Source organism: Gouania willdenowi, chromosome 6, assembly GCF_900634775.1.
Source record: "Gouania willdenowi chromosome 6, fGouWil2.1, whole genome shotgun sequence".
Taxonomy (NCBI): domain Eukaryota; kingdom Metazoa; phylum Chordata; class Actinopteri; order Blenniiformes; family Gobiesocidae; genus Gouania; species Gouania willdenowi.
The window spans coordinates 58,610,239-58,638,065 of record NC_041049.1 but is presented as its reverse complement, the minus strand read 5'-3'; the positions used below and the strand labels follow the sequence as shown (position 1 = coordinate 58,638,065).

Sequence of the window (27,827 nt, the reverse complement as noted above, 5' to 3'; positions counted from 1 at the left end):
CATTATCGTGATAAATACCAGAAATTATTGGGATAATTTGTTTTGGTCAATTTCACCCAGCCCTATTACACATGCTATCGAACTATGTACTGCAGTCGGTAAGTATCAATCAAACTCCAGTTGATCTGAAGAAGGTAACATCGGATTAAAACATTTTTTCCAGTGTTTTATCTCTTCCATGTATTTTAGGATGATCAGCACCTTTAACTGCAGCAGCGTGAAACTGCTTTCCTTGTCCGTCCAAAGGTCTTCTGCTTTTTGTCCGTCATCAATCTCACTCTTCTTCTGAGTGATGGTGGAAGGAGAGAAAAATAGTGCATGCCGTGTCTGATTCCTGTTGAGCTAACGTACCTATTAGCTCGATTGTCAACCACATTGTCTGGGTGTGTAAATCAAGCTACAGATTCTAATAGTCTAATTCCAGCAGAGCTAACCTGTGTACCCACATTACAAAAATCCAGTTAGTATCAAACTAAGACATTTATTCATTTTTTAAGTTGCACGTAAACTTTTTGAAACATCCATCCATTTTCATACCCGCTTATTCCCGTTTTGACAGGGTCGCGGGGGTCTGCCGGTGCCAATCTCCGGCTCTCATAGGGCGCTTGGCGGGGGTACACCCTGGACATCACAGGGCAACAGAGACACAGACAACCATTCACTCTCTCATTCACTCCTATGGGCAATTTAGAGACTCCAATCAACCATGTTTTTGGATTGTGGGCGGAAGCCGGAGTACCCGGAAACCCACGCAGCACGGGGAGAACATGCAAACTCCACACAGAAAGGACCCCAGGGCTTGAACCCAGGACCTTCTTGCTGTGAGGCGGACGTGCTAACCACTAAGCCACCGTGCGCCCCCTTTTTGAAACAGTAAAAGAAAATATCAGGTGAACCTAAGTGCTAAACACTAGTACTTGTTATCAGTATAAAAGACAAGGAAACAGAAACAAGATTGTGTTGATTTATTATAACAAAACAAATACTCCATCAAACCCAATATGAATTGGTGAACCAAAAGAAAAAAGTTTAAAACACACCTCACAACAAATAACTACCAACCTAAAGTTCTACAAACGTTCCCCAGACAAACACCCTCCACTCACAGGAGTAGCACTCACGCACGCACGCACAACCACACTGACCAGACAGACCATGAGTGCTCACCAGCCACTAAAAATGGTATTGGGTTAAGGTTAGATTTCCATAGTTCATTTGGCCTTAGGTTTGGGTAAAAATTTAAAAAAAACACCGGAAAATGTGCCTGTAGGATAAGAGGGTTTTAGAGTAAGGAAATACACATGCCCTTAAATATGTCAAAAATTACGCTGAAGCTACTCAGAGGGTTAGAACAGACTTACTGTGGGCTTTTAGGCATCAGGACAGTTTTGAACAAAAAACATCTACCATGCTGTTATGGTTTAAAAGAAAATTAAAGTCTTTCTTTATAGACTCTTATATCCATCTGATTCAAAACTAGGGCTCACAACCTCATAATCTAATTGTGTGTTTTTTTTTGTTTTTTTTTCCCTTCAATATTGCGATAGCGATTTAATATGCGTTTATTTTTTTCACGGGCCTCTTGTCATGTATTTTTCAATGAACGCAAGCAATAAATCAATCTGTTTCATAATAAACAATTTCAGATTTATTTAAACTTTAAAGTTTTAAAGAACAGATTACAACAATAAAGCAAACAAATCTGTGGCTTTACCTCCTCAACATATCTAATTAAGTTCACGTTTTATGACACATGTAAACGTGGACTGCACTTCTTAAACACTCTGAACTTGACAGGACAGTACGAGACAGGACAATAAAAAATTGCAGCCTTTGCGACTAGAAAATTTTATGATATAGCGATAATATCGCAAATGCAATTAATCGTTCAGCCTTATTCAAAATCACATTAAAAATGTTTGCATCAAACACTCTTACTTGACTTTTCTCAAGTTTGAAAGTGCTCTACATTACAAACCACATCCTCAGCCACACACACACAAACACTCACAAGTGGTGAGAAGATTGCCATGCGAGGTAATCATCCTCTGTTGAAGCAACTTGCAGTTTAGTCGAACCACTTCTTAAACAGACGTTGGACGACCCCTTGAGTTGAGGTTGCTTTGCAGCAGGCCTTAAGCCGAGCTCTCACTGGCCTCCAAACAAGTGGAGTTTAATGTGTAGGTCCTGATAAGACTGCAATTTTAACTCCAATACGTTTTCATGAAAAGGAAAACTGAAGATGTTTTTTCTTCCTAACAAATATTGTTTCCTGCAGCAAAATCAACATTTTAACTTATTCTTTTATTCCACATTTGTCTTCTGAACTTTAGTTTTTCTGTACTTACCGCTCCAGAGGTCTCTGCACATCCCTGTGTTTAATGATTATTCTCATTAGACAACACACAGAGATTGTTCATGTGGCGGCTCTGTGGTCCTCATTCGTCTTCATTACAATCAGCTGATGAATCAAAAACATGTTTCTTGTAATTATTAAATTAGATTCATTTCATTGCTTTTGATAGAAATCTGTGATTGGAGTTGATCAAAGTAATTTTATAAAGAGGAGATTCCATATTTCGACCGTAAAGGGTTTATTAAGCTGTCACTTCACAGTTCAGCAGCTTTAGTGTCTTCATCAGAATATTTTTCCTTCCTTTTGACCTTGATCATTTATCAGCATTCAGCACTATTAGATTCTAGAAGACCTTTTAATGTTTCCCATTCATATTGCTTTTTATATAAGCACTTTTCCACCGTGGCTTCTGAGAAAGGTAAGCCGGTTTCATGGTAAAACCCAAGAAATGGAAGTTGGAAGTACTGTAACTGAGGTACGAGTGGATGAAGGGATTTTAATTCCATCGACAAAGCTCCCTCTGCTGAAAGATCTTCCACAATCCTTCTTGGATACTAATTGTCAGCATTGCTAAGCTGTTGGCAAAGACATCATCTAGAATGTGAGTTGGTGGGAGGGCAAGACTTATTTTAGATCATGGAGCTTATAATGGAAACGTGAGCTGCTGCTTGCTAATGAGGAGTTTTGACGTCACTGCCTCAGTGATGCTGTCCAAACTCTGTCAGCCTGGGACAGACAAGATGGTCACCTGGAAGGATCAGACTCTGCAAAGTACAGTTGTTCTTAGAAAGAAGAGCTTGGCCTTTATCTGAGAGGAGGGATGAACAAATGATGCGTCCCCACGACTCATTCTTTTTTCTTTTTTTTCTCATTCTGATATCCTTTCCTTTTTTTCTCCCCCTGCTCTCTCACTTCCCACTAACCAGATGGCAGTTGGATTTCAGACACAGGGTTCTGGAAGACAATCAAGCATCATGATTGCTTTTTTAGCAAGGGGGGTTGGTTTAACTAGATGTGAAATTAAAGGCCTTTCTACACTAGCGAGTCCAAGATCTAGCCTCCGTGGGTGTGTGTGCTTGTGTGTATCCATGCGTGTCTATGTTTGTGCTTGTCAGGACTTACTGTCCTACGACGGTTAAGGTCTTGTTCAAAAATCTGTTTGCAAGCAGCCCTGATGGAATCCTTCAAAGCTTTTAAGGTCAGCTGTGCAAACTCTGCCACGTAGGTCGATACAAGGAACTCATGAATGTTTGATCGGTCTATTATCAAAGCCAGGCAAGAACGTTCATCGCCACGGTTCTGGGACCTAGCTACACTTTGTGAATCCCTCTCTGGGATTTATCCGCAATGCTGTCATGTTACTGTAAAACAATTTTCTTGAATGCATTGTTTTTTAGGACCGGTGTAAGCATGAGCACAGTGTGGTTTCAGGTGGGTGGAACTAGGGAATTGATACTCAGTCATTTCGACATTCCTCTTCCTCCCTTGCAGTGGGGATAAGGATCTGGCCATCCATCTTCACATCTCTCACACATCAGCTTCTGCTAGCAAACATTGCTCGCAGGTAGTCGAAGAAAACAAGAGCATTACTTTAATCTGTCGCTGCTGTTAATTCCTGCCTCTCCCGTCATGGAGTGGGCAGAGCTTTGTGTATCTCTGCTTTCCCCTTATGAACAATCCATCACTTTTAGTGCTCCTCTCTGGAGAATGTTCCCTTTTTCTCTGCTCACTGCTTTACTTTGCTTTCAGAAGTCGTCGCTTTTTAAAAAGACTGCAATACCAAGTATCCCTGATGTTGTTGCGTCCTGTCCCTCCTCCCATTGGAATTAAAACTCGTTTAACCAGTAGCGTTTAGATGGGAATGTCTGGCCTGCATTTTTATGTCTATTTCTCAAAAGGCTTTCTGCTCCACATTCAGGACACATAAACGACACATGCTGTCTGCGATTACACAGTAAAACGGCTTGTCCTGTAATGAAGTGTAAAACTAATGACATCTGCGAGAGATTATTCAAGTCGAAAGCAAACTGTTGTACATGAAGTCTCATCAAGCGTGATATTAAAATGTCCACTTTTACATCCTTCTGCCCAAGCTCAGTGTAAAGCCAAAGCCTGCTGGGCCTGACGTGATAGGAACCTGAAGCTAATGACTCAAGCAGATGACTGTGGGCATTAGACAACTTCATTTATGAAATAGTCAACCTCCCGTGTAGCGATACATTCACATTACCCTTCCTCACTTGAGAGACACACTGCTGTCACACCCACTGAGCAATGCTGATGTCCCTTCCTACCTGCATTCATCTTGCTCTTCTGAGGTAATGGTCTTCTCAGGTCATTTGCGCATTAAGAGTCTCGATCATTCATCTCACCCACCTGCAATCTGGTGAGTTACTAGTCCTCTGCAGCATGTGGGGTGAGCCTAGTATAGACAGGATATACATAAATTGTGTGTGAACCACTCATTATCTAATGATCTAAGGGCTGTTTATGGACAAGCACGTTTTGTACAAATGACTTGTGTGAGTAAAATCAGAATATTTATGCCTGCTCCAGTCAGGTGCATTGGAGAATTCAGTGTCAATAAATGACAATTAGCGCCATGTAAGAAAAACAACCTGTAATGGAAATGTTGAACATCAATTATGTTTAATGTATTACTAATAAACAAAATATGTGCACATTTTTTAAAAAAAAATATGAAAATAACACCTTTAACGTACTTTTTGAGCAATTTTATATCTCAAAATACAGTCCATGTGGAGCAGACGTTTGGCTGGATATGACGTCAGGCCGTTGATTCCTGTTTAGTGTCAATGTTAGGTCACATCTGATTTTTTTTTTGATTTTTAGAAAAACAATTTAGTTTTTTGTAGTGCTTATCCCGACATTTTCTTGAATATTGTTTCATTTATCCGGAGAGAGAGTGGATTTAATGGATACAAATAAATTTACGTTCATCTTGTTGTTTTTTTTAAGCCCTTTTAAAAAGTTGGAAAAAAATCACGCCTTAAAGGTGTCGGGGCAAAAATTGTTAGTTATGTTTATTAACATATTTACTCATAGACCTTATTCTTTTTAAGGCTTTAAGTTGAGACTTTTCATTTCTGCTGTCTCATGTTTTCTGCTCTCTTCTCGAGGTCAGCTTCCCAAAACACATCTTAACCCTCAGACACGGAGGCATCACACAGTCACATGCCTACACACACTCACATAGTCACACATACACACCCAATACACATCCATTCATACACACAAACACCATATACGCACACACCTCCAACACTCACGACAATCAGGAGATACCAGAGAACTGGTTGTTTTGACCCAAAGAAGAAACTATCTCTTTTCTCCCTCTTCTATCACCTCCACCCTGTCCTCTTTATCTCCTGGGGGGAGGAGGGAGGGGGACTGAGGGGGAATATACGTGATGAGTTAGAACTGTGTGCCACTCGATCATCGGACGTCCGCCCGGGCGGTCACTAATTTTGTCCATCTTTGTACTCTTTTTACTTAGTTTTATAATAAACCTTTTTTATAAAATTATCAATGCCTCGCCTGGACTCCATCACTCAACCAGAGCAATAAATCATGTCTCCAAATGAGGTCAACCGCAAATTTGCCGTGACAAAAGAAAAAGTTGATAAATGCATTTTTGAACCAATAATACTGACTTTGGACTGTGCCTCATGCCCTGCTCATGATCTCTTGCTGCACAACGATGTGCTGCTGCACAATGGTTGAAAATCACTGCTTTGATTTTCTTTGATTTCTTGACATATCACCAAATCCATTTGTCACCCTTGCAAAACTCAGTGCTTCACTGGCTACAGCAAATTCACTCTTGTTAAAAATCTGATGTAAAGCCTACTAGAGTTACAAAGCCTAGTTGTTAGAAAACACATCTTTTAGTAAATGCTACATCACAAACATGTCAACCTCCACAAACGTGTGTTTAAAGTGCTTTTATTTCATATGGAGCTTCTAAATCACCTGTCATTCCTACTAGAAAAGTTTACATATAATAGCTGAGCTGTCATTTGGGTTGATTGTCCCTTTAAGACTCTCTAATGGACAGGTGTTTATAATCTTTTTTTCACATCTTATCTGATTATTCTCATTTACTCAGTGCTTCTTGTGTTTGCGTTCCAGTTCTGAGCCAAAGCCACAAAAATAATCCTTTGAATCAGAGGCTTTAGATCAGTGGCAGTGCCAGAACGTAGCTAATTTGTGGGTGTGGAAAAATCAGGATGGGCCTGATTATTTTTAAAGCTGATATGAGATGTATGTTAATGATTTATGATAGGCTATAATAAAATCTGCCGGGCCACTGTAAAATTAGCCTATGGTACGAATATTATACCTATGAGCGGATATACAGTAGAGACCGCTACTCCACAACTGGACCTCTGTTCTGTTAAATTTCACAGTCTGAGGAGTTTTTTGAAAAAGTTACTCAAAGGTAACTGTTTAGCCCGTTTAGCCATTGTCCAACAACTGTATCTAGCTGTTCCATTAACCCACATTATGATCGCTGGTGAACTTAAGTTTCACGACAGACATCGGTCAATCACTTTAAAGATGAAGTTTGTTTTTGTTACCGGGCGTGGCGACCACAATTACAAAAACATTGAATCTGTAAAATAAAGGCGGAGTCTCAGAGGAAGAAACACACGAACGCTCATATCCTTCTCCACGTTGCATCTCTTATTTCCTTTAAAACACATTTACAATTGAACTTGTATTCAAACACCTTTACAATTAACATTTTGTCTAAAAATCCTGCTCAAATATAATCAAAACATGCATATACATACATTCATTAGCTTAGTTTACTCAGCAAAACAAAAGTATTAAATAATAAATCATCATTCTCTCATTATAGCTTCAACATTATATTCTGTCATTAAATGAACAAAAAGTGCATATTGAGCTTTTAACTCTCTACTAAGGTAGGAAGTCTTAGGAATTAACTGGAGCAATATATATAGAAGGTACATTCACTTAATATAGAGATTTTCTCTAAAATAAACATTCAGCGCAGCAAAATCTTGCGGTATTATCAGCGCCGCTCTGTTTTACTGTTGCGATTTATTAAACCTCTACAAAAATGGTCCAAAAGCTACACAAATTATCACTACATTACCTACGCTTAAGGCTTTCATTTATGGTGACTTTAACCAAGTACTGACCTGTAAAGACAGTCTCAGAGGAAGAAACAGCAGGAACCAGGAAGTGCATCCACTGCGGACTAAACAACTTCAGTGCTAAAGGTTCCACTTTCCATTCCACTCTTTTATTCTCCAGATTTTACATTGGAATTTGTCTGATAAATCTAGAACAAAGCTCATAATTCACAGAACATATTTTCACAAAATGGAATTTTTTATTTTTCATGAATCTCACTGGGTGGGCAATCTGTCAGGTCCGCCCCTGCTTTAGATTTGGTGTAAATACATAGATCCTGGTTAGGATTGTAATGGGTGTTATATTTAAACCTCTGACATTTCAGGCTCCCCTGCCCACTTTCATGTCAAAGTGTAAGCTGTCATCATGCCAAGATCTAAAGAGCTCTCCAAGACCTTCAGTGAAACAATGAGTCTGGCAAAGAATATAAAGGTCTCCACATGATTTGTAATTATGGAATGTCACTGTGAAAAAAAAAAGTCAACATGTGTTGTATTGGTGCTAGTTTAATGTGAGCAGAAGGAAGAGACATTGTTGGGCTGCACTCGTTTTTGTCCCCTTTCTTTTCCCTCACTGTAAATTCCACATGCTGTTTGCTTAACAGAGGTCATACAATATATATAGTGCATTTTTCCCCACAACAGGGAGGCTTAAGCTTATGCCAGCAGGTGTGTAATTATATATGAAACATTGTTTTAAAAGAGAAGCATCAAGACAGGATGTAGAAAGTAGGCCAGAAAGAAGAGACGTCAGACAAGTGCTATTTTTTCCTCATAGTCTTCAAATGTGGGACTTCTTATTTGAAGTTATGAACGATTCCAAGGTCATTGTGCCTATTTTAGGAACAATAAAAATAACATGAAACATGGAACGACTGAACGAGCTAAAACAGGCGCTCACTGGGGCGGATTTTTTTGAAAGGTTTTCTCCTCCTTGTTTGGCTCACTGTTTGTTTGTTTGTTTTCTGTGTTTCAGGTATGGTGACATGGTGCCAAAAACAATCGTAGGGAAGGTGTTTGGGTCCATATGCTCTCTGAGTGGGGTGCTGGTCATTGCCTTGCCTGTCCCTGTCATAGTGTCAAACTTCAGCCGCATCTACCACCAAAGTCAACGGGCGGAGAAACGACGAGCCCAGAGGGTATTGACTCTCCCCTTTTTACTATTTCTCTGTTGGTACCTTTTATTCCCCTGTCCTTGTCTTATCTGTGCATAACAAAGTCACAGTGCTTCAGGAATATTAATCTTTTGTAGTGTTGCTGGGCATGAGTGTAATATGTGGGTTAAACCTGAAGTGTATTTCAATGGAAGAAAGAAATGAGAGAGCCATTGACAATGACTGAACAGTTGATCTCCTGAGCATTGTGTCAGCAGCTTTTCAATAGAAATATGTGCCTTTCCTCGCAAAACTGTTTGCTCAGCCAGAATTTCCTAATCGTACATTTAAGCATGAACCTCTCACTACTAAATACTGCGGCTGCTGGAGGGAGACAGAGCCAATTAGTGTGACAGACAAACGGTCAGAGGCTAAAACAGAGGTCTGTTTGTTCAAACAGAAAACTCGTCTTGCTAGAATCCGTGCAGCGAAGATTCGAGGCACTAATGCCTATATGCGCTACAAACAAAACGGGCTCCTGATCGACTCACTGGAGGAGGTAACGGGGGCCAAGCAGCAGCTTGGGGTCTGACTGACCGGGGCCTCACTGACGCTTGCATGCCGCTCTGCTCGATGGGGAAGGGATGGTAGTGTGGGGTCGGGGTGGGGGCGCATGTCACAACCAACAGTGGGCGAGTGGTGAGGGTGCTTCTCATGCTGGGATACAAAGGTGGGGTAGCTTCTTTCATTCCAGTGCTTCAGTGTGGTCGTCCTCCCTCTTACATCACACCTCTTAGCTGCAGCATTGACATTCCTCGTCTCTCTCTCTCTGTTCATACAGCAGGAGGACCAGGCAGGCAACACTTGCCTTCTGGTGGAACTCAAATCATTACAGTCACACTGACTCATGACCAAGCTCTGCATGTCTGTCCAACAGGGTTTGGAGGGGAAGGAGGAAGGGGAAACCAAAAGGCTGCCGTCTCGGCCTGCATCTCCTCTAAACTCTGTTTTTGATTTGCTGTTCCGTGTGTTTGTTTGTTTGTTTTGTTTTGTTTTGTTTTGTGTTATTTCTCAAGCATCCAGGGTGTAGTCCCGACTAATATGACATACCTTCCATCCCAGAGCCGTGCAGAGCTTCATCAACGTGCGTGTCAAATGTGTGGTGTTGTTATGGTCGAGAAGTCGTGCTGTGTTGAGTCCCGTCCTGTTTGATCTGTGTCCAGGTTTGCCACTGCTGTCGCAACAGAAATGAGCTCAGTTTAATAAAAAATTTGAATCAACTGGTCCTTCATACCAAATCTATAAACGTATGGCAAAAGCAACAATTCTGTCAGTGAAACCTGTTGGAATCAGCCTCTTGTCTCGATGCATCCCACCTTAATCATCCCCATCTCACCAGGTTCAGTAGATTGGCTGCCGTGCAACAGATCAGCATTTCAACTCTCAGTGCTTTGCCTCCTCTTCACTACATCTTTGAGCTGCTAACCATTGCCTGAGAATGTGTTCCTGTGGGGTGCAAACCTGCTCATTTATCACTGTTTCTCTTCTTTTCTCAACTTTGTCTTCGAAGGCCTCCAAGGAGGCAGGGAAAGCCCTTGTAGGGAAGCCCCCCAGCGCTCCATTTGAGAGCCAACACCATCATCTGCTGCACTGCCTGGAGAAAACCACGGTAATTGATTTACTCTTTCACACAAAAAAAAAACATCATCACTTGGATATTTCTGTTCATAGTTACAATCATTATAACAGAGCACACATTGTTCAGAAGAGGGTTTTTCTCTCGAGTTGTATCAGCGCTGACGAGCTGCATCATCAGTCGAGTCAGTGAGTTTCAAATAGAAGCAAAGTGTGTCTTTTCATCCGTGCTCAAACTCTTCAATCTATTTCATATGCAGCGCGAGGTAAAAATAGCTGTAAATGGGGTTGGGAAATGTTGAGCCCCCATGCTAAAGATAACATGGCTGGGGCTGCCGCGAACATTATTTCCCTCAAACAAACCAGCATACTTCGTTTTACGGCATCTATAATTTAGAGAGGTAAGAGCCTCTCTGATGCTTGACTGTGACACGAGTTTTACACTTGCTGCTGTAGACCACAAACAGGGACACAGGCGGGCCATAAATCAGTGTTTCTCCTCAATGATCCTCCTCCCCCAGTAAAAATACTCATTTCTTGTCCATATAAAGGCTCCATAAAGGCCTCATGTATTCAGATGGGAGGTTAAATGTTTACATCCAGGGCACCCCCCTCGGGGTGCATTTTAGATAGGCAATAGGAGATGAGTGAAGCTGGAAGTATGTTTTTTTAAAAAAAGCCATTATGCGAAACTGCCGCACGGAGATATTCTGCACCCTGCTGGAGGGGTGGGAAACACACTATTAGCCTGACCTTCAAGTAACGCTCATCTGATACAGGGATAACAGCTGTGAATATTTTCACAGATGGCTCCTGATATGGACGTCTGGGCCAATGTGTTGCTCTTCCAACAATGAGTCATTTTCCACTTATTAAACAATTTCACTGTGGATTTTGTTCAGTCCGTTAAGCTCGTATCACAAAACATCCTTACTCATTCTCATTAGGAGTCCATGATGTAATCGAGTGATTCATGAACATCACCAAAAGCAAATACCCACCCTCCTCTTGTTTTACTCTCTAGAATCACGAGTTTGTGGACGAGCAGACGTTCCAGGCCAACTGCATGGAGATCTCTGTGATGCACAAGTCGGGCTCCCGCTCCTCCTCGCTGTCCTCGTCTCCTCACGGCCTCGGCTCCTGCTGCTCTCGGCGCCACAGAAAGAAGAGCAGCTTCAGCCTGCCCAGCACAAACAACCAGGAGCTCAGCACCATCCAGATCAGAGAGAGGCCGGTGGTCAACAGGTGATCAAAACCACACTGACTGATGAAACACAAAGGATTCTAAAGCTTTCTGAGCTACATGTTAACCTGAGGTGTAAAGAGTACTGATATATTCTACTCAAGTAGAAGTGCTGTTACTCAAGTACAAGTACAACTAAGTCATACATAGAATACTAAAGTACAAGTAAAAAGTAGCTCAATTAAATAGTACTCAAAGTAAAAGTTACCAGTTACTTTTCCCCCTACCACAATTCTTTTTGGTAATAAATCTTGGTTCCCTTGCATACAGTAAACATCTCATATATAAACTTCTAAAGGAAGAGACTAAATCTTGCACAATTGGAACTTCACTTATTTTCCACAAAGGCATCTGTATAAAATAATAATTATTATTATTTTTTGAATAAAATAACACTAATGAATTGAATTCAAAATGTTAAAAAATATCAGGCTCTAAGTATAATTACATTTAAATCTAAAAAGGAGAAAATAACCTCCATTCAATGCTATTTTATGCTTAATCTGATTGGTCGGCTATGATGTGATGCATTTGATTGTTGTCTCGGGACGACACACACACTTCTAACAGGTTACCTGTCCAGTAATATGTATTTAGTAACAAAAGCAAACCTTCACTTTGCACAATCTTTGCCAGATATTGGCAGTTATCTGGATCAGTGATCCTGATCATTGTACTATGGTCATTCACACTTTAAAGCCTTAGAAGAAATATCTATCTCCATTAATAACAATACACTAAGTCCAAATGTATGGGGACCCCCATTTATTCCAAAGAATTGTAATGAAATGTGCAATCCGGTTCTGATCTGGCATTTTTGTCCAGACCAGCCCACTACATTATCAGTGACAGCATGTAGAAGCCGTTACTAAGTCAGTGATTCTCAACATGTGGCTCTTTATGCCTTTATTTTATTTATTATTACCCCAGAAAACCTAAAAGGGGAAACTGTTCCCTTTTTACCCATTTCCTTTGACCATTTCACAACTTCCTTTGTCCCATTTTTTCTCCTTTTTAAAAATTTCTGATAATTTTTTCAGACTTTTGCAAAAAATATCTCTTTTCACCTATTTTTGTTCTTTTAGTTTAGTTCTTTTTGACACATTTATCCCATTTTTGTCCTTTCTTTAATTTATTTTGAAAACTTTTCATCCAAATAAGCTACCTTTTGCCCAATGATTACCGCTTGTTTCCTTTTTTGTTCCAAAATGTTGTCACATTTTGCCCATTTAATCTACACCCTTTGCCATTACATACTACCTGGTTCCTCTTTATTTGCCTATTTTTGGACACTCCAGACAACTTTTGGCCCATTTTAGTCGCTTGTTATTCTTTTCTTGCCTTGCTTTTGCCACTTTTTGACCATTTATGGCCACCTGTTACCATGTCTGCCTCCACTGGCTCATCAAAAAAACACAAAAAAATATAGTGGACCAGAACGGCCCACTATGAGTCGACGGCTTACCGGGACAATGTCCGGTATGCCAGATGGGTAAACCACCCCTGATCTGGGGTAATTGAGGAATCAACCCAACATAACTGAGTTAAATTTCATAAAGATTGGGGAATTAACCCAGATATTAATGTTTGAAATTCCCCCACTGATCAGAAATTAAAAAATATATACATTTTTCAAAATGATCCAGAATCAGTATATTGATTTAGATCCCTTCCCAAATTTAATGGAAACTTCCATGGCAAAATGTCTGTCTTTTTTTATTTTAAAAAACATGCCAAAATCCATGAAGTACTTTTGACGTAATCCTGCTAACAGACAAACAAACAAATACAGAAACGCCCAGGGGAAATATTACCTCCTTGGCGGAGAAAACAAAACAGAAATAGAAAACCATTGGCACACTCTCAGTGGATATTCATATTCAACATGGCATACATGTTGTTTGACTGTGGGTGGTTACAAGAAATACACCCCTAAGCCTTGTGGAAAACCTTCTAAGAAAAGTTGAAGCTCTTATGCAGCAAAGAATGACCTGACATCATATTAAACTATTAAACTATTGATTTAAAATGGGAACTGAGACAAGTGAACACTTAGGGCGGTATAGAGTATTTGCAATGGTAATCTGTGCATTTAAGAGTAAAAGTTCATCAAAAAGGTTGATTCTTTTTTTCTTCAGAAAAGTCAGAGGTTAAATGAACTTTGCCTAAGATGAATATAGCCTTTAAACAAATACTGTCTCCATAAGTTATTAATGTGACGGACTTCAGGACAGTCCCCGACTAGCATCGAGGGAACTCGGCTGACACTGAAGGGTTTTGCATAGATGTAGCTCCTCTGAGCATCATAAAATTCATCCCTCATCAAACAGACTTTTGTACCATTAATTCCTTCACAGAATATTCATTCCTTTTTCACACTGCTGATATGACTAATGACCAAACCTTGGCGCTTTTATTTTGTTTCTGTTTGCAAATGCCATCGTCGGCTTTGATCAGGTTTCCTTAATCCTCGCTTTAATTTTTATTCAACTTGATATATTGGAGTAAACTCTGTGCTTCTTGCATGCGATGGTCCCCAAAGATCACTTGGTGAAATTGGTCAATGAGAACATTTGTGTCCGAGAGTAAATGGACTTCACTTTTGCAGCGCTTTATAAACCCCTGAACAGTCTCCAACGGATTTTACAGGGTCGGTCACATTCAGCCGTGCATGCACACCAATAGTAGTAATACAAGGCATTACCCCCTACATTAGGAATAAAGTGAGGTTCAGTGTCTTGTTCAAGGACACTGCAGCACACTGAAATTGACAACTACAAAAGTTGGATAAACAATAATTGCAATCAGTTTGTTTCAAAAATGACGTCTCATTTCACACTAGTGTGAGATTATTAGAGAGTTCTGTGATAATTAGTCTGCTGAGTGCTGGTTGTGGCCCAAAGGAGAGTTGTGATTGATGGCGGCGCCCCCAGAGGAGATTAAACCAATCCATCCACACTTCTTCCTTACCCTGATTATCCTAATGACAGTTACAGGTTACTATAGCCTCTCCCAACAGACTCAGACAAAGCAAGGTGCAAGCTGGACATGCCACCAGCTCATGGGCCAGAACCGAGATAAACAAACAGGCACGAATAAATTCATCCCTACGGTCAGTTGGACCATTATATAATTTATGCTGTAATATGACTTCGACTGAGGGAGAGTTTAAAGGTCCAGTGTTGTGCTATTTTTCACCCATCTCCATTTGTTCTAAGCACCCCAACAACATAGTATTTGAGGTTTATTTCCCCAAACCTGCCTGTTTTCTGGAGTTTTATCCCTCTGAAAGTCACTTTGAGACCGCTTCTAAAAACAGGCGATTTTTGGGCCTTCATGCATATGCGTGAGTGGGTGTGTCTATAGACGCAGACTCCTCGCCACAGCTGATTACCATAGCGATTGTCTTTTTCTATCCACACACTCTTGTTATTGTTTTGAGTCAAAAAACTGCACATTACAGTAAAACACATGGCTATTTAAGTGGCTATTGTGAGTCCGACAAATGCTGCTTCACGGTGTGTGTTTATCACAGCAGCAGCAGTAGATGATTAACAATCACTTATTTCTCCTCCTCACCTCTTCTCCATGTAAGATGACGGTCTATTGTTTTTTCCTACCGCTGCGTTGCATTGGATCACAAACACGTCAGATCATCCTATAAAGGTGATACGAGGCGGTATAACGGCTACTAAAAGTGAAACTGATTCTGAGTGCTGACGCTGCGCTTTGATTTATCTTTATGCTGTAGGTAAATACATTAACTGATATTAACTGTGATATGTTTTACCTGTAATGTAGCTTGAGAGCTCACATTCTTATTGAGTAGGAGGAGCCAGGATTGTTAGGAGGAGGAGTTTACACCTTATGACTCATAAGAGGAGAAAAATCCAACTCACCCGTTTGGAGCTGACTTTTTACAAACTGTGGAAAAGTAAGGGAGGGAGGAAACTGAACTTTTTCAACTTTGGCCCTCTGAGTGAGGCTAAAGGAATTCATATCACTGAAGCAAAACCATTATGAAGTCAATTTTTCACAATACTGCCTCTTTAAGTGGATTTGAATCCTGTATTGTTGAAGCATTGGAGTCTGTGTAGTGGTGTGAGAAGGCACTTGAACAGTGTGTGCATTAGGGCATACACTTGGTGATATGTTTACTCAACAAAAGTGGATACCAGAAAGACTTTCATGAACAACTAGCTGCCTAATATCAACACGATGCTCCATGTTTGGTGTTTTCTCTCATAAGGGACAGCATGTGTGAGTGAGTTTTATACCTTGGCTTGTTTTGGGGCAGTTCTTAGAGCACATTCTGAAATCCATGCTGTGCTGAAGCATGAATTCATGTCCTATCATTACAAAAGTGTATAACTACACATGGTGGAAAATGCAGCAATAAAACAAACATACTTTACAGTACGATGGTGACCTCAGTGGCTATAAATCGAGCAAAAAAGTACTTCAATTTTATTTCAAATAAATGTGCACATATATTGTTTATTGGTAAGGCATTTAATACATTTTGCAGTATGTTGTATACAAGACTAGTACAGGTACTCTTTAAGTTTGTTTACGACAAAGATCTTCAATATTTAAGTTGAAACATTCAAAGAGTAGATCATTCCTATGGCATCAAGGGGTACAAATGGCATTAAATTGTGTTTTATCGATGTGAGGATTATGAGAGGGCCCTTGAAGATTTTTCTCTGGGTCCCTGGATCCAAAAGGTTTGAGAACCCCTGTAGAAACATTGACATACAGTATCTGAAATGTGAATATATGCTGCTCCAGTATACATTATTGTTTTGCATTCCGCTTTTTCCTTATTCAAGCGTCGCTGCAATTCTTTTAATCATTTTAAGATCGCACCATAGACTTGGTTAAACAGTTTTCCTAGGAATTGAACCTAACGATGCAGGCACTGTTTTTAAGAAATAAATTGCTTGTCTGTTAAAAATCCTTTAAAGAACATTAATTGATGGATGTTTTGTTAAAGCAATATTCATTTTTTTTTACAGTTTTTTGATGTAGTAGGCTTTCCTATTTGCACTATGCTTGTTTGGCCAATAAAAATGGCTTTAGTTAAAGTGGCTTAGTTAGTTCACACGATATTTCCAAGGTATTCTTCCGCGCACAGGGTTGACAGCAGTGTGTTGAAGTAGACAGAATTATCTATGAATGCATGCAGGACTATACTTGAGAAAAGAGGAGTCATCTGCATTTGCCTGGTGCTTTCAGGGGAAAATGTGTGGGAAAAAAGTGTGACTCTGTAAATTGGGCAAACTAGTCTAGTAATGTTGGTGTGAAAATATTCATACATGCGTGAGAGAAAAAGGTTTTTTTTCTCTCTCTCTCTCTCTATTACGTAAATACATTCATTTTATGTGTCAAAGCGTCATTTAATGAGCCGCTGCACACATAGCACCAATTAGAAACAAACACATTGTATCTAAGAAAATGTATAGACCACATTATGGTTCACACAAGTATTTTGGTGTCTTCCTGTAAAAACAAAGTTTCTCACATTCTGCCTCTTTAATAGTGTCTTCACCGTCCCTTACCTTCACCTGATCTGCGACAACAGGCAGAGAGAGTCTTTTTTGGGACTGACACAACGTGACTTCAACCTCATTAATTAAACTCCATGAATTAAAAGGAAGGTCTATTGGTCCATTATTTAAATGAGCTGTAGGCCTACAAATCTACACTGTGCTCGCACCATCTTTGATCCAATTTTGTCCTTTTTTTTAAAATGGTAGTGCCCACTTGTACTTGGGAGAGGTGGATTTTCTACTTTTATGCTTGTTAGTAAAAATTCAATGAAAATATCAGAGCATTTAATGCATATTTAAAAGGCTCATTAACAGCCTTCACATTTTAACATTGCTATTTTAACTTTGTGCTCTCTCTGCGTTCTTTTGACTCTGCTAACGCCTTCAAAAGCCAACTTAAAACTTATTTATTTGTTCAAGCTTTTAATTAGCTTCTCTTGGGCTGCTATGATTTTATGTGGTCTTGGCCTTTTATACTGTGTGTACTTTTTGATTTTAAACTGTGTTTTGAAGCACTTTGAGGCTTTTTGTCTGTGAAAGGTGCTATTTAAATAAATGTTACTTACTAACTCTGGTAGCTGAGCCATGAACGCTTGTGCACAAATAGGCTCAGCATGCGTTTTTTGCTCCACACCCTTTAACCCTAACTTTATCTTCAGACAGTCATTTTAATAGATACGTTCTATAGCAGGGATGGGCAACTATATCACAGCGGGGGCCACAAAAATGTGATCTGATTGGAGGGCCACATTATCAACATCTTTTTTGTCTTTGACTGTGGTTTTGTTGTTTTGTCATTTTTTGGTGATTGTGTGTGTTTTTGGAATCATTTTGTGTATTTTTGGAGACATTATGTGTGTTTCTGTTATTTTTTGTGTCCTTCTTGTAATTTTGTGTATATTTCTGTCGTTTCCTGCATTTATGTTGTCGATTTGTATATTTTGGGGGTCACTGTATTTTTGTTGTTGTTTTTCTGTATTTTCTTGTCATTTTGTGTGATTTTGTTGACAGTTTGTGTGTCTTTGAAGCTATTCTGTAATGTGTTGGGGTTTTTTTTGTTTTCAGTCATTTTGCTTGTTTTAGTGGTTGTTGTGTCTGTCTTTGTTGTCATTTTGTGTTTACAAGAGTCAATTTGTGTATTTTGTTTAATTTTGTGTGTGTTTTTTGTAGGTTGTGCTGTCAATGTTTGTGTTTTGGGAAGTTATTTTGTGTATTATGTCAGGCTTTATATTCCTTCCAATTTCTTGAAATACAGTTTTTCTGGATTTGTTTTGGGGGCCGCACAAAAATAGACTGAGGGCCAGATGTGGCCCACGAGCAGCCAGTTGCCCATGTCTGTTCTATAGGATGATTGTTGGAAGTATAATGTATTGATTCCTGTCATTCCAACAAGTTACTCACACACGTAGTCCATCAGAACGTACTAGCACTGCTTTCCTTCTTTCCTTTTCTTTTTTTTTTTAAAGATAGTTTTCCATTTTTACCTCAAGAAGCTTTTATGACTCTTGCCTCCAGAGGTGAAAGTAACAGATTACAAGTACTCACATTATGTAACTGAGTTGCTTTTATGGGTATACTTATGCTTTTTCGAGTATGTTTCTATATCAGTAATTTTATTTGTACTTAAATATGTTTTAAAAGTGGTAAAGTTATTAGTTACACTTCTACACCCAACCGTTACTGAGTAAATTCTTCTTCTTTTGTTTGAAAATGATCAACGGACATTGTGAAACTACAAAAAATGATAAATGACCAGACAACAATTAAATGCATCACATCATAGCCGATCAACAATATTAAACGTAATACGCCACGCAAAAACAGACACAAACCTCTAAAACATCTGCTTTAGAATTCATAAATTTAGTGATACTTGGAGCCTTTATTTTTAGGGAACTTTATTTTTAATTGAATTCATTGGTGTACAAATTGTACATTTTGACAAACCTTTTATTTTATACAGTTGCCTTTGTGGAAAATAAATTAAGTTCCAAATGTGCAAGATTTTGTTTATTCATTTTTAAGTTTCTACATGAGATGTTTACGCTATACCAAAAATAAATGCGGGGAGTGAAAGTAACTAGTAACTTTTACTTTGAGCGTGATTTGAGTTACTTTTTACTGGTACTTGAGTATTTTATGTATGACTTTCTTGTTCTTGTACTTGAGTAGAATTTCAAACAAGTAACAGTACTTCTACTTGAATAGAATATATCAGCAGTCTTTACACCTCTGCTTGCTTCTTCTCATGCTAGGTTGATTGCAGTTTGTAAATTGCCTTTAGAATTGTAGGATGGACTTGATGTATACAGCACTTTAATTACCACCAAAATAGTTCCAGAGTGCTTTACAATATTGGCTCATTTACCCTTTCACGCTCACATTTACACGACAAAGCAAGGCGCCTGTTGACCAGTGGGAACATCTTAGGGTTCAGTGTCTTGCCCAACCCTCTGGATCAGAAGACGACCCCTCTCCTACCTGAACCATGGTCGCCCAGTGTGCGCATAGTGTGAATAGTTGTTTGTTTCTAAATGTGTGCCCCGTCTGTGCAATGTGAGCTGGAGATAGACACTAAGGGCCCTATTCTCCCAAGTGTGTATGTCAAAAAAGCAGCAACGCTGATTTTGGCTGCGCGCTTTTCTCCCCCTTCCACTTAATTCTGTCACTACGCACCTTCATCCCAGTTACGCGCTCTGGGTGGAGTGGCCCTGAAATGTGGGTGTTTTCAGTGAAACCTGACAGTGTGCACCCTCCCCGTCTGCTTAAGCTCTGTTTTCTTCTACACACTTTTGAACTTGGAATAAGTGCAGTGCCCCGGGAAGGTAAAGCATTATATCGCACTAGGAGTTTGGACGCAGTTACAATCTACGCCACATGGATTCATAATATTCCAAAAATCATCTATTTAAACTGTCACCAAATTCTATTTTCTTTCATTTTTTCTTGCTTTTTTTATGGAATATGAACCTGCAACATTTACCTTCTTTTTCCACTGCACCATTCATTGATCTGAAATCACCACAAACGGTTTAACAATGTTTATCAATCTGTTACGTGATCGCTTCAGTTGGAGAAATCTGGAAACATTGATTGAGATGAAAACCTGAGGGGAGGGAAGCGCAAGTACGCCAAAAGATTGTCCATCGGCATTTCTAGGAATTATCACCATTTTGAGATGTACCGGCTAAAGGCAGGACACGGTTGAATGTAACATTTGAATATATACATAATATTTTATCTTCGTCTTTTAGCTCCAGCATCTCATTCAATGAAGATTGATGGACCGAAGACTTCCGTCCACACTGATCAGACTGTTGTTCAATTATTTTCATAGTATGTACAATGTAAAGCCACAGTTTGATCACACTACAAGTGTAAATAACAAGTGAAACATCTATGTAGAAGTGAAATGCACCTTAGAGGATGGATACCCGAACCGAGCTCGATGGGCTCTAATCTGATCTAATTTGCTGCTGTTACTTCATTTCCGAACAGAAAAATGTGGGAAATCGGGCTTTCTGCAAAGCAAACGTAAATGTGTTGTTAGTATGAAAAAAAAAGAGATTTTAACTGTGTCTGGAACAATATTAAAGGTCCTTTATCATGCTATATTAAGACCTTCCAAAATCAACTACAGCCACATATGGGTAATATTTTACATTTTGCTAAATAAAATACTAATTTATTAAGAAATATGACTTATTTTCTTTCAACCCGGAAGTTGAGACACGCCCACCAAACTTGTAAACAGTTCCAGAGAATGTATTTCAAATATAAAGTGAGTGTGGCTAACATTTCGCTGGAGGTTTATTTTACTTACGGCTGTGGCCTCTCCATCAGTGGGTTTTATTGTGGGAATCGCTCTGGTTTGAAGATGTAATTTACTGGACAATCCACTTTGGAACTAACCAAGATTCACCAAGCATTCTTCTGTAAAGTGACGGTCACAGACTAACTGATGCTGGATGCTGTGTCGCCTGTTCCCAGAGATAAATTCCAATCACTTCTGGCGATTAGACTCTTCTTTAGATTTGAACAAATTCCAAGGACTTTTGCGGTCGAACACACATTTTCGGTTTCCAGAAAGGACCGTTTCTTTTCCCTGTGCAGACTGGATAAGAAAGGACAATAACCATCCAAACAGATGTTCTTAGGCCGCTCGCATTCCTCTAGCACCAGAGAGAATGGGCGTGTATGTTCACTGTGGAGCCGCGGCACCAGCAGCAGGCACTTCCTGGAGGGGATGGTTCAGAATTCTAGTGACGTCACTACGTCACAGAAACTGTGCCCGAACTGCACTCTAATGGACACATCTGATCAAATAAAACTGTTACAATCTCCTTTAATGGATAAGGCCTTTCAAATTTAAAATGTTGCTTTTCTTTTTCACGTATTTCAATGTCATTTACAAGTGTTAGGAAAACTCGTGGTTCTATGATTATCAGACAGCCAAAAAAGTCTATTTACGCGTGGTAGCCGTGTCAGGAGTCTGGATTTAAGAGAAACATGCCTAACTACATAAATAAATACATAAATAAAAAAACACTTGGGGGGGGGGGGGGGGGGGGGGATCTATTCATTTAGCCAAGTGTGGGAGTCAGTCCTTTTATATTACTGATTGGAAGCTGCTACGTACGCAATATCTTTATTTTTTATGAGAGGAACGTGGGGTGTTTGTGACACAAAAAGGTGGTTTTGCAATAATCATTCCTTAAACTGAATGTTTCTAGTGAACATTTGCAGGCAGGGTGATCAAATACTCCTCCATGTCAGTAGGTGGCAGCAATTAGCTCTGTGATGCGCAACAAGTCGATGCAAATGTTTAATGGAACAAAATCTGGGAGAGCACCAATAAACAGAATAATGACAGTAAGAGAAAAGAAACAGCCTATTAAGTGTATACATTGTTTTAATATACACAGAGATGTTGTTTATCAGATTTTGTGCAGTTTATAGTGATTCAGTGGGGAATGTTAACTACAAGTGACAAATACTGAGAGTTTATCACATTGGGCTTAATTTTTGCTTTCTTTAAATGTAAAATCGCATTAGGAATTTAATATGCATTACTAAATACTTTATAAGTTTGATTTGAACACTTGCCTCCTCTTTTTACTGTTTTAAAAAAGTGAACTTGTGCACCATGAGACTCCATTTCGTCTAAATGTTTTCAAAATAACTAAATGTGTGGGGAAAAAATCAGGCCCTAAATGCTTTTTTCTGTGTCAGCTTTTCGTAATACTTTTTATTTTTAGAAGGTCACTTCTCTGACGCTCTGTCCTCCTCGTTTGTCCTTTCACAGTCGCTCCAGCCTGAACGCCAAACTAGATGCGACTGTGCCCTTGAAATGTGATGAACCTTACATCACTCCCTCCATGGTCAGCCTGTCCGCCCCCGTGGTGACCTCATCAGACGGAGACGGCTCCACCGCCACTGCATACTCTCAGAGCAACATTGTCCGAGTATCTGCCTTGTAGATGTCATGCCTATCTGACCAGTTCACTGGTCCAAAGAAGCACCAGATGCTGAGGAGAGGGACCACCGAGCATCAAACCTGCCATAAGTTAGAGGGATCTGAAGAAAAGCAGAGGTTGGGTTTTTTTAAAGTAGCGATTTCATCTGATGTCAAACTCTCTGCATGGTATTAAAACGACATGAGACTGCCGCCTTGGAAGCAAAAGCAAACCAGCAGATCTTGCTTCATTAAGCACAGCAAAGAGCAAAGAAGGGAATGCGTGGTCATCGTTGTTGCCTAAAATACTGGAAAAAAAAGTTTATTTTTGAATATGTAACGTAGTGTAGTCGTCTCCGATTCCAAAGGGGAAAGGCAGATAAAAGAGGGTCATTCCTCTCTGTTGATAAAGCACACATTTTCATTACCTGAAGGCTGTCTTTGTGAATACTGAATCAGTCATGTTACATGTTCGTAACATTCCCTTCATGCCCCACTTGCTTACATCCATTGTTTTGAAACTCCTCAATGAAATGCTTTCTGATCTTTCCCCTCACTAGTGTAAATTCAGAAAACATCCCTCCATTGGAATGGAAACTGTTGTGAATATTCATGAACTGAATCATTAACTGGTTGATGTCCTCGCTTGATGAGTTAAAAAAAAAAGAAAAGAAAAAACGTTGCATCCTGTCATGTTTGTGAAATGTGCAAAGTGAAAGTTGAAAATGACAAAATCTGTGCTATCTTACATTATTGACATTTTGATAAAGGTCTGTGCGAGCGCTTTTTGTCATTAGTTAACAACTGATAGGAGAATATACAGGGTACGTGTTAGTTATGGTCACACGGTAGAAACATGTTAATGTGCTCAGCACCACTTAACTAATGCCATACCTGATGAGAATATGTGGAAAAACCTACAAATGTGTCTCACACACTAACTTCCATCAATGTCCCCAAACGTTACTATTCAGAAGCAAACCTTGGTAGATCTCACTGTGTTACGGCCATTTTGTACATTTTTCATATTGTAAATAATTCAGTTAGGACTTTATCAACCGCAAGTTGGCTTCTCTTATTTCTAGATTTAGTTGACAGTTGTGGGTCTACTATTTCTGTCTGTTAACTGGTTGAATTTAAGGATTTGCATGCTATCATCGCAAAATTCAGTTTTATTCAAGTATGTCTCTGCTTCTTGTTGGAGGTGTGTGAGTGAAAATGCAACCGACGGAGGGAAACACAAAGAGGCTGGTCAGTTACGATGTAAATCCTGCAGCACTTTGCTTTTAATAAAATAAAAAACCTTGTCATGGATCACGTATACGAAGGAAAACAGGACAAAAGTTCACACATTGTGCATTTTGGTGCAGTGGATAGAATAAATACTGTAGCTCTACTGAAACCTCCAATACACGACCCATGTCTTTCTTTTGTTGTGAAAACACAATCCGAATACTTTTGCCACGTTATTCCTCATTACACTGAAAGCTTCGGCTTTCAGGATGGAGTCGTAATTATTGGCAGCTGGAGGACATGTGAGAACCTGATGAAGCACAGCAGTGGGTCCAGGATGGAGGGACTCTGGAGACAGACAAGCAGCCCTGAGCAGTAGTTTGACAGAGAACTTAGTGGTGTCCTCCCTGCTGTGTTGGTAATGGTGGTCCATGCAGCTTCTCACAGCGGGCGTTGCCTTTACTCTTCAGTGTTAAGTAAGTGCTGAGAAATCAGCGTGCATAAAATCTAAAATAACACAGCAGCGTCTTTTACACTCAAATTGAATTGAATTGCATATATACTTGGGGTTTGATAGAATTTGGAGAAATTAACAGGCAGGGGCTTTCTGCTGTAAAACAGGGTGAAAGCTTATACTTTTTTGTTGAAAACAGCTTTAACCTTGTTTTTCAGTCGATGAAACTCAGTCCGGAACTGCGGATTAACTGCAGCATATATGATTGGGTCACTCAGTGAGGTGATGCAAGCTACAGACACCGACAAGATCTCCACATCTTGAAGAAACAGCATCTGAAAAGCAAAGAATAAATACATTTCACATGAAAAACAAAAACATTTTACTGTTGAAGCAGTGTAAATTTGAATCATTGTCTTTTGACTAAAATGCAACTTAGTTTTAGTCAAAATTTAGTCATCGAGAATATATTTGTTATAGTCTAGTTTTAGTAAAATCAAAGACAATTACATTTTATTCGACTAAATCAGTTGTAGATATAGTTGACTAAAATACACAGCATAAGAGTTGATGCATTTTTTAGAGATTCAATTTCCATTTATCGACCTGATTATGGGGTGCTATTAATGTTTGTGAATACAGGCAGATTTGATGCAATCAGTGCGTAAGACCACACGATCCCATGTGAAGAAATGTTAGTTTTGTTTGTATTAGTTAACAAAAAAGTCAATATCTTTTGATACAGTTTTGATTTGCATGTATTTTTTTTATTGTCTTTTTCTAGTAATTGTCACTTTAAAAAATGTGGTCGACAAAAACTGTTTAGTGTTAGTTCTTGAAGCCATTTGTGCATACAAGGTTATCAAAGGTGTTTTTTTTATCAGTGTACGAGAACATATTTGCATCTTTTCCCATTCATCTTTGCTTACCTGTGAGTTTCTGTTAATGTGGAAAGCAAAGTTGGCAAGAATAGTTGTAACAAGTGGCAGCCAAAACAAGAGGAAGGTAACAATGATGTATCCAGCACGCTGAGCCATTTTACTTTCCTTCTTCTTGCGTGCTCTCTCTTTACTTGCCTTTGAAGGCATCATGCAAACAGCGCCATCCATCTCCGCCGGTTGTTTTTCAGCTTCTGTTTGTGGATCGTTGCAGGAGACTGGAGGTAATGAAGACACATGAGCAAGAGAAACAACCACTTCTGTACTTCCTTCGCCACCATTTGCTTGTTTTGGTCCGATCTGTGTTTCAGACGTAGATTGACCCATGTTTAATGGTTCAGACTGGGGAACATGTGGGTCAGCTTGTGCAGTTTCCTTTTCAGTCATTAGCCCCTCCGTTGATTGTTTGTCCACCTTTTGTATCTTTGTCTTGAAGCTTTCCAGCCCACCACCGGCATTTCCATTTGGTGCTCCCAGCACAGATTGCTCTGCTTTTAGAGGTTTCTCTCCCGCTTGCTGTGGCTCCTGGCCTTCAAGAGGGCAAGGCTGTTCACTCTCTAAGTCATACATCTCCACCGCATCTTTAGATTCTGTTTTTTCCTTTAAATTGCTGGAGACACATTGCACTGCTTTTGCTGAGGTGTGCAGAGAGGTGGAAGATTTTTTCATGCTTGAATTTTCATCATTTAGTGTGGGAACAACTTCAACTCTAAGGTTCACGTTTTCCTCCACTTTTGCATTTTCCACACCTGTGCTTTCGTCTTTCTTTGGCTTGTCATCTGCTGTGTCTCTCTTGGGAGGAAGAAAAGTACCATTGTCAAATATTTTGCGATTGTGCGATTTTACAAGTAGAAAAATCCGTGTGTAGAAACTGATGATAAGGGTAAAACAAGCTGCCCACAGGGGGAAGAGCATGTAAAATCCAAAATTATCGTAGGTGGAGAGTTGCTCCCTCTTTACCCCCAGGCATCTGACGTGCACGGGTGAGTCCCTGAGATACATCAGACAAAAAACAGCCACAAAAACTGCCAGGATCCATATGAGCGGGATTAGGACCTTAATTCGGGTTTTTTGTTGACCTGATTTGGAGGGTTGGGCGATAGCTTGATGTCGTTCTGCACTAATGCATGCCAGTGTCACTAACTGGATACAGCAGCTGAAAGAGAAAGACACTGTTTGCGTGTCACAGATCAACTCCTCTACGCGTCCAGTTTTGTACACGTTTATGACGATGGTCAGGAGAATGGGGCAGTCGATTACACACCGGAGAAAGTCCACCACAGCAAGATTCACCACAAGTGCGTTATTGGACGTTTGCAGAGACTTTTGATGAAACACTGCCAACATGACAAAAACATTTGCAGCAATCCCCACAGCCGATGTGATCAGGAGAATCAAGCTGTTGGCCACCACGAAAGTTACATCAACGTATTCCTCCCAGAAGGTGTTGTTCCCATTGTCCGATGCTGGTACAAGCTTGGCTCTCATCTCCAGATTCAAAGAGCCAACATGTTTAATGGTCTTTGCTCCATCTGTGCTGATAGAACATATACATCAGGGCTGATTTCCCTGTCATGCTGCAGCCCTGCTGAATGAGTAATATGAGAAGGCAAAGAATCGGTAGTTAGACAAGTTTCCTCGAAGTATCCGCCCTTTTCATTATCACTCCCTGGCAGCAGTGGGTCACCTGGGAGCCCTCGTTGTTCACATTCATTAAACTCAGCGATGTATTCACAGCTGAGAAGAGTGGAAAAAATGAAAAGATGGCTGTTAATTGGATAATAGTTACGTCACTTTTGTGCCACTATGAAAAAAACCAACCAAGCCTGTAAATGTGAAATCAAATAGCGACGTTTCACTGGATGCCGAATGAACATGTGCAAAGTGAGCATCTATCCAACCTTTCAAAGGTTAAGAGCTTTTGCATTACGCATTGATGCCAGACGGATGAATTGGGAGTTCTTGAATTTGGCTCAGAAAATAAAGGAAGGAACACTGCAGGATTATAGCATGACATTGTGTAATCCTGTTTAGAGATAAAGTGTGAAATACTCTCAGCTGCAAATCTGGGATTAGATCAACACAATACATTTTTTTTCCCTGACTCTCCAACACATAAGAAGGATCTCAGAGTAAAGAACAATCATTAAAACTGAGTTAGACAAAGAAATTGCAACAATAAGGATAACAAAAATAAAATCAAAAACACTTTATTCAGAGACAGAATGTATATAACAAATGTGGCAATCAGATGGGAGCTTTGAAGTAAAAAAAAATTCACCATGACTCAAATATACAACTCCAAAGGGGCTTACATCATTTTTATAAAAGTGTATCAGATACTGGGCTGACAGAAAAACACATCTCAATAATGATCTAACAACACTGGTGATGTGAAGTTGCGGGCACTGGATATGAAACAATTTTGTTGCAAGGAAAAGATTTTTCAATATCCTAGAACAAACATTTTGAGCCGCATCTCGTGAAATCTGTTGTCCCGATTATTAAGCGGTATCAATCTGTGATTCTTCCCTCATCTTGATTCACAGATGCCCATTAATCTTCGTGACTAACTGCAGGTTCAAGCATGTGCCACAGTAGACATGATGTCCTGGCTTTAAACCAGGACCAGGGATGCTGTGGTGTTATTCTCCTTCTGTGAACTGACTCATGCTCCTCTG

At 39.7% G+C, this 27,827-nt stretch overlaps 2 protein-coding genes across 3 annotated transcripts in view; one reads left to right on the top strand and one right to left on the bottom strand.

Annotated features, from left to right (window-relative positions):
• kcnd2 (potassium voltage-gated channel, Shal-related subfamily, member 2) overlaps positions 1–23,233 on the top strand; it is a 68,321-nt gene extending 45,088 nt beyond the window's left edge. The window contains exons 3-7 of one of the 2 annotated variants that reach the window (XM_028448891.1): positions 8,519–8,681; positions 9,097–9,195; positions 10,207–10,305; positions 11,296–11,516; positions 22,372–23,233. In XM_028448891.1, coding sequence (XP_028304692.1) covers positions 8,519–8,681; positions 9,097–9,195; positions 10,207–10,305; positions 11,296–11,516; positions 22,372–22,546 — 757 coding nt within the window. In that variant the 3' untranslated portion in view covers positions 22,547–23,233. The remainder of the gene's footprint in view (positions 1–8,518; positions 8,682–9,096; positions 9,196–10,206; positions 10,306–11,295; positions 11,517–22,371) is intronic. The other variant, XM_028448892.1, reaches the window with a different exon arrangement.
• A 1,151-nt stretch (positions 23,234–24,384) lies between these two features.
• Positions 24,385–26,634, bottom strand: LOC114464273 (5-hydroxytryptamine receptor 1B-like). Its single transcript, XM_028448318.1, has 3 exons — positions 25,896–26,634; positions 25,138–25,364; positions 24,385–24,543 (listed from the first exon to the last, which is right to left on the bottom strand). The coding sequence occupies exons 1-3, from the start codon at positions 26,632–26,634 to the stop codon at positions 24,385–24,387; spliced, it is 1,125 nt and encodes a 374-aa protein (XP_028304119.1).
• Positions 26,635–27,827: the final 1,193 nt, after the last annotated feature.

Excerpts from the sequence above, each read along its gene's own strand:
- LOC114464273 (XM_028448318.1), bottom strand. The coding sequence starts at position 26,634 with ATGAGAGCCAAGCTTGTACCAGCATCGGACAATGGGAACAACACCTTC. Across the intron at positions 25,365-25,895 it reads AAAGAAAGACGAAAGCACAG|TCTCCTGCAACGATCCACAA; the intron begins GTGTGGAAAATG and ends CATTACCTCCAG. Across the intron at positions 24,544-25,137 it reads ACATTAACAGAAACTCACAG|ATGCTGTTTCTTCAAGATGT; the intron begins GTAAGCAAAGAT and ends TTTGCTTTTCAG.